We start from the raw sequence: 13,566 nt of genomic DNA on the forward strand, positions 1-13,566 counted from the left end.
GCGGAAACATTTGAAATCCCGTAGAACATGGTTCGACACTTACTTCCACATACTTTTGTTTAAGTGAGACCAGGCTAACCTCCACATACTTTTGTTTAAGTGAGACTGGGCTATCCAGGGGGTTCAGCTCAAGTTCGAGTTCCTCGATAATTATTGAAGAAGCTGACTTAGATTGCCCTAATTTCAACTTAGGTGTGATGATAACCAATTTTGTAACCGTTGTCCGAGACAAATCCGAATGATTTAATCTACAGAATCATAGACCGGTGAAGAAGGAACCACATGTTTACCACACACACACACACACAAAAAAAAAAAAATTTTAAATAAGGGGCACTGTTCTTTGTGCCGCAGCACAGGCTACGCCCAGGCACATGGGGGTGGGTGCAATGACCACGTGGCAGGGCCATGTGTTTGGGCACAGCCTACGCTGCGGCACAGATAACATTCTCCCTTTAAATAAATAAAGGGTAAATGCATTAGTTATGAGCTTGACTGGATATAATATGAGATGTTTCTATTATGTATGATACGTCTATTTCTTTTGGTAGAAATATGATACATCTATTTCAGCCTTCACAAGATTCTACCCAACAAGCTTAAGGCAAAATTTTGTATTAATGGAAACGGATTTATCTTTAGTTCTTAAGTAATAGAGAAATGAGAGTGCTCGTGATGAAACCCACTGGCATCTTTTTCTATCTTGTGAATGGACTAAGCGTGTTTGGGCATCTGGGCCCCTCGGCCTGAGAACAGAGCACCTTAGCAACCCCAATATTACACAACTCTGTGCTTCCCTCCTCGACTCTAAAGCCCTGGATTTTCTTTTAGCAACTTGGTTTTTTTCTATTTTTATTTTAACTTGTTACTTTGTATGGGATGTAAGAAATAAGGTATCTCGTGGCTTAGCTAAGGCTAACCCACATGTGGTTTTACAAAATATTTCTCGCTGGATGTATAATTCAAATATATGTCCTCCTGACTTCACTGATGTTAGTTTGACTCACAATTTGGATACACAATGCACTTTTGTTTTAACCCATGTTCTTAACCAAGACATAAAATTCCCTGTTCTCTGCTGTACAGGCCTTTCTGAACCATCAGTGGGAATAGCTGGATGGGGTTATAGCTTTTTGTTAGATGGACAAAGTGTTTTAACATCTGTAGGAATTTTGTGCTCATCCGATCCAAGAGAGGCGGAGCTGATAGGAATCTTGCAAGGGTGGAAACACGCTTTGAAGGAAGGAATCCATCCAAAAGAAATATAGATATCAAATGCTAGCCTTATGAACATTTTACCACCTAAAGGAAACCAGTGTATACCTTGGACTCTGACTCTGTTTTTTGAACTAGCTGAACTCACTTCTAATTTTTCTAGTATAGAAATATTTTACCATCACAACCAATGGACTGCAGCCCTAAGATCCCCCATCTTACAGTCAGTTAGAACCAAAACCCCTTTCCCCTCTTTCTTGTATGATGTACAAAGTTTTCTTTTAATTTAAGTTTTTCTTGTTTTTTCATCTAAAAAAAAATAAAAAAATAAAGAGAGAAATGGGAGTGCTGGCGTAGGCCACACTCCCAACGGGTGACCAAAATCAGGTTATTTTTCCAAATCATTATCAGCTCCATTTCCTACCCCGCTCCATTTCCAGATTCCTTCTCAGATTCTGCCTTTCAGTTCCGAAGCTACTCTCGCTAGGGTTCGAACTCCTCAAGTCTTAAAAAAGTCACTTCTTCTTCTTCTTATATCAAATTTGTATCATTTTCACCATATTCTTCTGAAGCAAGTGGAATTGGAAGATGAAGCTGAAGCAGTTAGAGGGTTACCTCGGAAATCTTGACCAGTTCCCTAATCCAAAGGTCTGTTAGTCCATTTATCTGTCTTTCGAGTTCATACCCTCCCTTTATTCAATCCATGTGTTTTTTCACTGAAACTGACAAAATGATATTGTGGTACAGGTAGAGCTGGAACAATACCCGACAGGACCTCACATTGCATCTCGTATGGTGTACACGGTATTCATTGATAACGCCTCATGGTTCCATGTTTAGTTGATTACTGTTCATTGTTAGTAATGTATTTGACATTTACTTTTGATCCTGGATTCGGAAATTTAAACTGTTAGATGCATCTCATGTTATGGTTGATTCAGGGCTCTCATCACTCACTACTTCGATGATTGTATTTGAGTATGTTCCAAAAAGACCCTTTTTTGTTGGTATTCCGTTTCCGTAATTGTTATTGCAACATTGCTTTTGGTCATTCAGGGTGAGAATTCGTTTGAAGATATAGGTGGGAAGGTTGTAGCGGACTTTGGTTGTGGTTGTGGTACATTAAGTGTTGCAGCTGCTCTGTTAGGTGCAGAGTGAGTAGATTCTGTCTCCTTTGCCTCCCTTGACTAGGTGCAATCTCCTCTCTTATTACTCATTAATTTTTGGTTCCTTGTTTTTCGTCCGGTGTACGGGGATTGCTTTTTTTTTTTTTTTTGTTTCCCTTTGTAGTAACAAAATATCAGTCTCATCATTGACTCTCAGCATTTTAACAGGTATGTTGTGGGAATTGACATTGATCCACAATCTCTTGAAATTGCCTCCCTTAATGCAGAGGATCTTGAGGTGCATTCCTTTCTGTCTACAATTCTTGTTCTCTTATCTTTAATCATATACACTTCACCTATTTGGAACAAAGATATTTAAATGACCTAATAGACGATTTATTAACTCATTGCGGCTGCAGTTGGACATAAATCTTGTCCAGTCTGACATCAGGAGTTCAGCGTGGAGAGGTAAAATTTTACATATTTCTTATTTATCTTGAGTGTTATTTGCAAAATTTGCTTTGTTCCTTGATCTTGACTGTAACTTTTATTATGGAAAGAATTTTTAACACCTCTGGATTTCTCCACAAAAAGTTTGGGAACTAAACTAATGTGATTCTAATCTACCTAACACTATGTCGCAGAAAACCAACAAGCAGAATTCGCAGACAAGGAAAATATACCAGAGTCCAGGAAAATTCAATAATACAAGGGCCTGAGTCGATTCCTCTATAATCCTGGCTGTAGTATCTTAAAACATAATACCTTGTTCAACCCCAACTAGGTAGCTCAGTTACCAAGGACCAGCACCTCACGATTAAGAGGTCATACAACAACAACAACTCAGCCTTATCCCAACTAAATGGGATTGGCTACATAGATCCTTGCCTTCCAATTAGTTCTATTCGAGGTCATACTTGATATCAGGCCTAAGCTATTCATGTCTTTCCTCACTTCTCCTAGGGTCATATTAAGTCAGCCATTGGCTCTTTTAGTTCCTTCAATTTGAATCAAATCACTCTTCCGTACTGGAGCATCCAAAGGCCTCCATTGAACATGGCCATGCTACCTCAAACGATTTTCTCATAGCTTATAATGTGTTGGAGCTAGTCCCAAATCAGCTCTAATATTATCATTCCTTACTTCATCCTTCATAGTTTTGCCACACATCTATCTCAACATCCTCATCTCCGCTACACTGAGTTTATCTACATGATGCTTTTTAACTGTCCAACATTCTGCACCATACATCATAGTCGGTCATGTGACTTGCCTTATAAAAATTTCCTTTAAGTTTTAAAGGAATGAATACATTGACTATACAACAGTTCGGACACACCTCTCAACTTCATTCATCCTATTTTAATTCTCTGCGGAATATTATTCTCTATATCACATTCTTTATTAATGATGGAGTCCTAACAACAACAAGAACAACAATAACAACAATAACAACAACATCCAAGCCTTATCCCAACTTAATGGGGTCGGCTACAAGGATCTTATAAGAGAATAGAATAATAATAAAGAAGTAAAAAGGAGGGGAGGGGGGCATACATGTAAAAAGGGGGGGGGGGAAACAACATCGACACAATCTCTATGGCATCGACCCTTCTTTACTATGTACCGCTTCTTAACTGCCCAACATTCTGCGCTAGGTCTTGAAGAGGAGTGTAATATAAAAAACAGCATCACAACAACAATGACCAACTAAATGGGTTGACCGCATGGATCTTTGATCTCCAATCAGCTCTATTTGGGGTCATACTAGGAGTAAGGCCTAAGCTAAGCATGTCTTTCTTCGCCACTTCTCCTAAGGTTATCTTAGGCCGTCCCTTGGTTCCCTCAATCAGGATCATGTCGCTCCTCTGGACTGAGGCCCTTGAAGGCCTCCGTTGGACATGACCATACCACCTCAAACGACTCTCTTGATCATGAATCGGGGCTACTCCCAACCTAGCTCTAATATGATCATTCTTTACTTTATCCTTCCTAGTTTTCCCAGTCATCCATCTCAACATCCTCATATTTGCAACACCAAGTTTATTTATGTGGTACTTCTTTACAACCTAGCATTTCGACCCGTACATTATAACTGGTCTAATGACAGTCCTATAAAATTTTCCTTTAAGCTTTAAAGGGATATGCCGATCACAAAGTATTTTGGTTGCACCTCTCCACTTCATCCACCCTATTTTAATCCTTTGGGCAACATTGTCATATATCAATAATTGAGTCCAGATACCTAAAATAATCACTTTGTGGAATCTCCGTCTCATCGATTTCCACCACCTCATTATCCGTTCTAGTATAACTAAAGTTACTCACCATATACTCCGTCTTCGTTCTATTTATATTAAATAAAACCTTTTGATTCCAGGGTTGATCTCTATAACACCAACATGGCGTTAATCCTTGCTTTTGTCTCATCCACCAAAACAATATCATCAACAAAAAGCATACACCAAGGAACCTTATCTTGAATGTCTCTGGTTAAATCATGCATGATAAGCAAAAACAAATAAGGGTTTAAAGCTGATCTTTGATGTACCCCAATTGTAATTGGGAATTCACTACCTTGACCCCCATAGTTCTTACACTAGTCACCACAACATTATACATATTTTTAAGTATGTCCACATATTTACTTGAAACACTTCTCTTCTCTAGTACTTGGCAGATTCTCTCCAGGGAATCTATCATAAGCTTTTTCTAGGTCAAGAAAGACCGTATGGAGATCTTTTTAACAATCTCTAAATCTCTTTACGAGTTCCTAAGTAAGTAAATAACTTCTGTCGTGGATTTTCCTGCCATGAAACCAATATGGTTATCCGTTACAATAGTTTCTTGTCTTAGGTGGGTTTCAATAACCTTCTCACATAATTCATTAGTTTATGCCTCTATTGTTATTTTTGTAAATCGGAACCACAATAAGAATTTTAAGTCTCGCGCCGTTTCGTCTCGTCTCGACCGATACATATCGGTATCATACGTATCATAGATGTATAGACCGATACGGCGCGATACTTTTCGATACATTGTGAAACACCGTGATACCATCGATACACCTGCGATACACTAGATTTTTGCCTTCTTTTCACTTAGCTCGTGAAACAGAGACACAGAACCCTGCAGTCTCTTTTTCACTCCGCAAACGTAATTTTTGCCTCTCTTCTTCCCTTTCTTTCACTGTATTAGGTTAGGGATTTACTCCTTTAAGGGAAAACAGTTCTAAAGGTGCAAGTAGGGTTGCTTTTTGCTCAAGTAACAACCCTATTTCTTGTTTTGAAGTAGAAGAACACAAAAAAGGTATGGGTTTGTAAAAAAACCTGATTTTTTCGTTAAAATCTCTACTTTTTTTTACCATTTCTTTGTATGATTTACATGCATTTAGCTTAAAGTAACTGATTCATATCATGAATCATGAGTTGTTTCATGGATTTGTGCTTTGATTCAAAAAATTTCCCAAAAAAATGAAAACTTTACCAAAAAATCGAGTTTTTTCGATTTTTTGCGAAAACAAGAAATATGGCCACAACAATTTCTTTAATGCACTTGTCTGGGTATATATTATTCTCCGTTGTAGTGTTTATGCATGATGCATGATAGATATTGCTTATTTGTATTGTTTTTTTATTCTAAAAGTATATTTTCCTGTGTATCTTGGCCATTTCCTTACGTATCTGTAGTGCGCAATACTTATCTCTGATATGATACGATACGATGTCTCTTAAAATCACCCGACTGATATGAGACGCGATACCTATACTTTAAACCTTGACCACAATGCTTCTCCTCCATTCACCTGACATTTTCCTTGTGCTTATAATCTTATTAAATAGCTTGGTTAGCCAAGATAAACCACAGATTCCTAAGCTCTTCCACACTTCTATTGGGACCTCATCGGAGCCTAGTGCCTTACCTACTTTCATCGTCCTTGAAGGTTATTTTATTTTAGACACCTTAATCTTTTGTACATATCTGTGACATATGGTGCCTTGATGGGTAGTGCAGTCTTCCAGGACACTGTTACTCGAATTTGTCTTTATTTAGTAGGTTGTGGAAATAATCTTTCCATCTCTCCTTAATGTCCTCATCCCTTATTACTACTTTACCATATTCACTTCTAATTCATCTAATGTGGTCAAGATCTTTAGAGGGCAGGCCTCGGTGTAACAGTAAAGGTTGCTCTATTGTGACCAGATGGTGTCACACCCCATAACCCCACCCTAGGGTTTTGATGTGACTAGGATGCTTACTAACATCCTCCACCACCACTGGGATCTTGATGCAGGGGCTCAATCACAGTTAACTCAATATAAACAACCCAAATACATCAGAGTGTAGAAGCTAAACACTTATATTACATTAATAATGTAAATCAAAAGAGAGTGCGGATGCGTTTACAATAGTAAAAAAAAGGTATCCATTCGTCTAAGTGAGAGATAAAACGATATATTACAACTTATCTCAAGTGATCAACAAAAGACTTAAACAAAAGTAAATATAACAGTAAAAGTTTATACAAAACATGGTAGAACTCAAACAGAAACAAAAGGTAAGATTTCCTGATCAAGGTACCCCATGGGCGCAATCATCACTCGGACACTCAGCATCATGATCCTTAGTCACCGACTCTGGGTCACTGGCATCGAGTAAGCCATACCCAAAAAGTCAGCCTCAGAGCTCGCCATCAAACATCACTTGCAAACACATCTAAAAAGGGGGATTTTCTCGAGGGTGAGCTCTACTGAGGCCAATGAATGAAATAAACCATACAAGCAAGTGCATTACATATGAATCCTATATGCATGAGATTCAATTCTAACTTTTAATCTACCTAATATCAATGCCTAAGTCACTAGGTTGATAGTACTTCAACAACTCGGGAAACATACACGGCTTCTTCCTATCATCACCTTGTTGCAACCTCAATTGTTGCCATGGAGCCCACACAGGTTATGGCATCGCATACCACCCATTGGCAGACCCCGATAATCCATAGCCAACTCTGCTCCGGTCTATGAACTCCTCAGACAGCAGGTGCTATGATTACCCAACACCTAAACCCCTGTTGGTAAGGGTTGTAGCATCAGGGTGTGATATCCCTAGCCTCATGCATACTACATGGCATAGTATGAAGTATGAACTGTATAGTGCTCCCGCATCCCATACTATGGCACACCATACCCCTCATCCATTTTATAACAGTACCAATTTACGATCCAACACATAACAATGTCTTGATAGCAATTCCATTAAAATTCCATAACTAAAAGTAAAACAATTGAAATATAACATAATAATCCATAACAAGCATAATGTAAAAGAACATTCAATATTCATGCATGTATGGCATACGAATGCATTTAAAGAAAACATTCCATAAAATTCCAATGCCCATTTAGGCCAGCGGGATTGTGCGACGAAGAGGGAATGTGCAAAGAAGGAATAAGGACAAACGGGAGGCCCACACTAGGGGTTGCGTTGGGAAGAGGCAAGAGAGGGGGAGAGAGGATCGAAGAATCGAAAAGGGGTTAAACCCCTATACTCAAAGGGTCGACAACAGGAACTATTTGCGAAGAAAGATTAGGTGCAGAGGGTGGTTGGAGGAAACAAAATTAATTAGAGATGCAAAAGAGTTCTGTAGAGGATGGTGACAAATCGATTGACAGGACAGGGGGAAGGATCATCTGCAGAAGGATTCGACTCTTCGGGAGAAGAGTTAGCGGCATAATCGAGGGTGAGAGAGGCATCTTTGGCTTGCAGGGAAGAGGGTTGGTTGTTACCGGTGGAACTAGCAAGGCTATTGACCGAGGGATCGAAGGATGGGGCAAAAACGTTACTTGGACCCACCTTGGGCCAAAGGGAGCGATGTCAGTGGAGCAAGTGGAAGTCGGCGGGGGAGGGGAGGAAGTGATGGTGGTAGAAACCACGGGTAACTCAGGGCCAGCATTGTTTGCCATAGTACACAAGGCCAGGAAACGATTGTGACTATCGGGCCCAGGAGGATGGAGGACTAGCGGTCCGTTTGGAATAGTTTGCGTATGTCCTCGCTGGGAGGTAGAAGTAGAGGCCCGTCGGCTGCCTTTTTTGTGCACTCAGCTACAACGACGATCGTGAAGGGGGGAGGGGTTGTTGGTGTGAGAATTGACGATGGTGGGAGGAGGAGAGAGGGGGATGGGAAGGGGGGGTGATGGAAGTTTTAAGGCCAAACTCCAGGTTACCAGCACAAGGGGAAGAATCGAGGGCTTGGGAAGGGAGGTTTGCACTGGGCATTTTAGGAGGGATTCAGAAGCAAGGGTCTGAGGGTGGGTGGGAGAAGTAGAGGGGTTTATCGGGCATTTCCCAGAGGGGTGGCTGAAGACTTTGCATGTGGTGAAGTGGGGCGGAAGCTAGTCGAAGCAAACCATCTATTTGAAGGAGTAACCTTCGTCATCTTCAACGAGAATGGAGAAAAGCAAGGGAGAATCGACCGAGAATTCTACACAAATTTTGGCAAAGGTGAGACGATCTTGCAACTTTGTCCTCCCATTGGAGAAGAGAGATTTGCCTAGAACTGATCCCACGATACTCGATACATCCTCACTCTGAAAGTGCAACAGAAGGCTGGGCAGAGAGACCCAGAGGGGGATGGAGCTCAAGTTAAGGCTATTGAGTTGGAGATAACGAGTCCATTGTCTCAGGAGAATTGGCTTCCGACCAACATTTCAAGGGTCACCTTTAAGTACACGAAATTTGTCTCCTTCGTCTGAAAATTTGAATATAAAGAAGCTGTTGTCCGAAAGGTATGTCTCTAATCTTCCCTGCAGATTCCATTGTTTGGTTAGAGAAGATTTAACATTGGGAAAAGGAGGGCGAGTGCCAAAGAAGTGCTCAACAAGGCAGTTTTCCCACTTCCTTGCCTCATTGACCAGAGGACCAAATTCGTATCAGGCTACTTTAGGGACGCCGATGGTGGCAGGGGGCACAAAGTCAGGTGGAAACCCTCTTCCAGGGGGATTTTGATTGATTGAAGAGGGAGGACCAGGAAAAGCCTCCCTGAGAAGGAGTAGGGCCAAGTGGCTGCTGTTTTCATGGTGGAGATATCAATTGTTATTTTGGAAGATTAAAAAATATTGATTCTTGATGTAGATATGGCTTCGATATTGATTCTTGATGTAGCATATATGATTCATCCTATTTTAGTTCTCTGTAAAGCATCATCCTTTATATCTTCTCTATTTATGATTCCCAGATACCTACAATAATCACTTTGCAGAATCTCTCAGTCTCTCTATCATCATTATTCACCACCTTATTATCCGTCCTAGTGTAACTAAAGTCACACACACCATATACTCCGTCTTCGTTCTTCTTATCTTAAAACCTTTTCATTCCAATGTTGGTCTCCATAACTCCAACTTAGCATTAATCCCTACTTTTGTTTCATCCACCAAAACAATATCATCAGCAGAAAGCATACATCAAGGAATCTCATCTTGAATCTCTCGTTAAATCATTTATGATAAGTGCAAACAAATAAGGGCTTAAAGTTGATCCTAGATGTAACCCAATTGAAATTGGGAATTCACTCTCTTATTATCAATTCTTACACTAGTCATTACACTATTATACATATCTTTAAATATGTCCACATATTTACTTGAAACACTTCTCTTCCCTAGTACTTACCAGATTAACTCTTTAGGGACTCTTGTCTTTTTATAGGTCAAGAAAGACCATATGGAGAGCCTTCTTGCAACATCTAAATCTTTCCATGAGTGTCCTAAGTAAATAGCTTTTGTCGTGGATCTTCCTAGCATAGAACTAAATTAGTTTTCTGTAATAGTAGTTTCTTTTATTAGGTGAGTTTCAATAACAATAACTTAATAAAATAAAATAACTCAATCTACCCCATGATTTGAGCTTGAACCATGGTTTAGTTTTGGACTAAAAACTTGGTTAAAAAATTGAACTGTATTTGGCCTTGGTTTTGCCCCTGCTTTCTCTTTAAGTACCTTTGATTGCATCATAAACATAAATTACGACGGCCCTAGATATTTTTTCTGTAGTGTTATCATAGGCCATCTTGAGACTGGAGAATATGAAAGCGTGACGTCATAGTTTTTGTGCTTGTTCTGTTGGCATCTATTCTAAATAGGTAGTTAGAATTTAGCTATTTGGCCTGCTAAGAATTTGGCATGTACTTTCTCCCAGTTTGGGCTTTGAATAGAGCTGGTTGGAGAACAATAATCCATGTAGCCGACCCTATTTAGTTGGGGTAAGGCTGAGTTGAGTTGTAGATATATTTAAAATGAGTAGAGGCTCTTGATGGTTTTTGATACTGGCATAATGCACATTTATTCAGTCAACTGACACAGGTTCCCTTTTTCATTGGGGGTTATTTTGTTGTTATTTTGGGGGGGGGGGGTCCAAGTTACACCAGAAAGGAAGGTCGGTCTGAGGAAAGATGGATCCCCACTTTATTTTATATCATTGGGGAATAGTTTTTTTCTTTTATGTATTGTACAAAGTGGGAATAGCAATAATTTTGCAATATTGTGTGTTCCTTTGCATACCTTCAATAGTTTAATACATCGATCAATATAGGGAGGCTTACTAGAAGCTTGAAATTTGAATTTCTAAAGAACTGGATAGGGTTCACCCAATCACTGGGTGCTGGTAAAGCCCTTGTGAAGGATCTAGTTTATCCTACTGGATGGGGTTCTCGCTTCCACTTCCATATCACAAACTAGGCATTCAGAGCTGGGTGGACAATGACTGAAACTGTTTCCTGCTTTCATGACTTAACGGCTAATGAATGTTTGTGGAGGTTTTCTTCAGATCATCAGAAATTCTTTTGATGTGATGTCTGAAGCTGCTATTCAATCTCTTGCTCTTCTCTCTTTGCTTTTAACTGGATATAACTGGAGTATTTTTATTTGGTTGTTTGTTATATTATATGAAGTGATTTTAGTTCTCGGAATCAACGTGTATTATTAAAAGTGTAGAATGATGGCCCGTCTACTTTTTCTAATCGAAGATACTTGAATCTGTGCTTCAAAATGGTGTCTTATGCAGGGAGTGTAGTTGACACCATCATAATGAATCCTCCATTTGGAACTCGGAAAAAGGGGGCTGATATGGATTTTCTGTTAATGGCTTTGAAGGTAGAGGCTGAAACCTTTCTCCACCTTGTGTCCTTTGTTTTTTTACCTTCTATCTTTATGGATGAAAATGGATTTTGATTCCTTAGCTTATTGTTGTCAGGTTGCCTCTCGAGCAGTCTATTCCTTGCATAAGACCACAACAAGAGAGGTAAGTCATTCATTTGAAGTTGGACATTAGTTGAAGCTTTTAAGAATGCAAGATCATATGTCCTCATCTTTATTCCTGTAGTAAGACTTCATCTCTTACCTGCACTAGTTAATTTAATAGGTTAATTAAAAAAAAAAAACTGAAAGAGTAACCTAATAAATAATGATAACTATTGCTCGTAGGCTGATTTTTTGCTCCTCTTTTACTCCTAGAACAGGGAACTGGGCTGCCCACCACATTGGAAAATGTGCAACTTTGTTCCCTGGAGATGGGCTCTGGATCCTCCTTGCCTTCTGAGTTGGTCCTGTTTGTATCAGATTTTCGGCCCTTCATGGGCTATTTCTTAATAGGGAAGCAGTTTTCTGTACAGGAGTGTGGCCTACGCCAGCACTCCCATGTGTCTATCTCTCTCCTCCTTAAAACAAGGGGGATGTGTCTTTTCACCTGGGGAGGAGAGAGATAGACTCATGGGAGTGCTGGCGTAGGCCACACTCCCGGACAGAGAACTTTTTCCCTTCTTAATATAACAAAAAAGTCAGCATTCTGCTTTCTGGAAACTACAAACTTGTTTGTGTTTTGTGTTCCAAAATGAAGTCATAACTCAGTGGTAGAACACATTTTGGATGAGATTGGGGGTAGGATAGTGCTTGAAACCTTCTAAGTTATTTTTTAATTTGTAAATAGATAATAAATTATGCTTTTTAATAATTTAAAATGGTCTGAATTGTCAGTCTTGACAGTGCAATCCAACCAATTATTTCTTGTTTTGGTTGAACCAGCTGTATGAGTATTGATGGTTCTAAGAAAAAATCAGGTCAAAAGGTTGACTACCATTTTGGTGACACGGTCACATGGCTTTGGCCAACTTACTCTAGATGCTGAGCTCGGGGATTCCCCTAAGAAAATTTGGTCCTGCAAGCTTTCATCAGGCACTTGAAAGTTGATATTGGGTTTTTGAAATGCTCTAATGTGGATAATACTCAATAAGCTTCTAAATATGTAAACTTCAATCAGCCAACTTTTGAGCTTTTTAAAGCTTTTTAGTTAACTGTTTCGTCTGATATGAAACTTTCTGTAAATTCACAATTTGCCTTCTCGTTTCATTTTTTTGGCCCTTGTTGGATTCTCCCAATTGAAATCTGGAGTGGTGGAGTGAGAATATTTCTTATGCATATGATTATTATTATTATTATTTTGGCCTTATCTTTTTCCCAACTACAGCATGTGAAGAGGGCAGCCTTGCGGGATTTCAATGCTAAAAGTGCTGAGGTATTATGTGAGGTATAACACCCCACTGAACTTTCCTCTCTATGCAAGATTCTGGCCTGCAATACTTTATATTAGTGGAATACTAATATGCTGTAGCTTTAATTCATTCTTTTCTTTGACCATGGAAGGTGATCTGGTCATTGGTGGGCTTGTGTGAATGAGTGAATTTGCATATTGAAATGCATTATCTTCCTGTGATTTGATTTACATTTTCTCTTCCAGCTTCGATTTGATGTGCCACAACTGTACAAATTTCATAAAAAGAAGGAGGTTGATATTGCTGTGGACCTCTGGCGGTTTGTTCCATAGATGGAATGAGACAGGTAAACAAATAACCGCCAAAGGCAATTCAGATAACATACTTGTATGGGGGGGAATTAGTTGAAGGGGAACCATATCTGTCACAATAGTTTGAAGAAACTGGGAATCCAAAGTGTGTTTTATTATTCTCAGATTTAGATAAAAAAAAAATAGGATAATGGGGTATTGCTTATGTGCTAATTCCATCTTTTGTTTTGTGCCATGATCTTTGTATTTTATGTTTTCAATATATGAACGAAATGTGACGAATTCACATGATGAGTAACTTAGGATTGCCCCCTTTATGGATGAAAATACCCTTAATTTTTAACATTTCTGGTGCACAACTTAACCTTGCGTGATCTCTCCCTTTCGT

At 39.3% G+C, this 13,566-nt stretch overlaps 1 protein-coding gene across 1 annotated transcript; it reads left to right on the top strand.

The window, feature by feature from the left end:
• Positions 1-1,748: 1,748 nt before the first annotated feature.
• LOC122670532 (rRNA N6-adenosine-methyltransferase METTL5) lies at positions 1,749-13,294 on the top strand. The gene is made up of 9 exons (XM_043867453.1): positions 1,749-1,863; positions 1,963-2,019; positions 2,272-2,369; positions 2,550-2,619; positions 2,741-2,789; positions 11,385-11,473; positions 11,574-11,621; positions 12,843-12,902; positions 13,113-13,294. Exons 1-9 carry the CDS (start codon positions 1,804-1,806, stop codon positions 13,197-13,199), a joined length of 618 nt encoding a protein of 205 aa, XP_043723388.1. The 5' UTR covers positions 1,749-1,803; the 3' UTR covers positions 13,200-13,294.
• The last annotated feature ends 272 nt before the right edge of the window (positions 13,295-13,566 follow it).

The sequence above is a fragment of the Telopea speciosissima genome, chromosome 8 (genome assembly GCF_018873765.1).
Source record: "Telopea speciosissima isolate NSW1024214 ecotype Mountain lineage chromosome 8, Tspe_v1, whole genome shotgun sequence".
Classification (NCBI taxonomy): domain Eukaryota; kingdom Viridiplantae; phylum Streptophyta; class Magnoliopsida; order Proteales; family Proteaceae; genus Telopea; species Telopea speciosissima.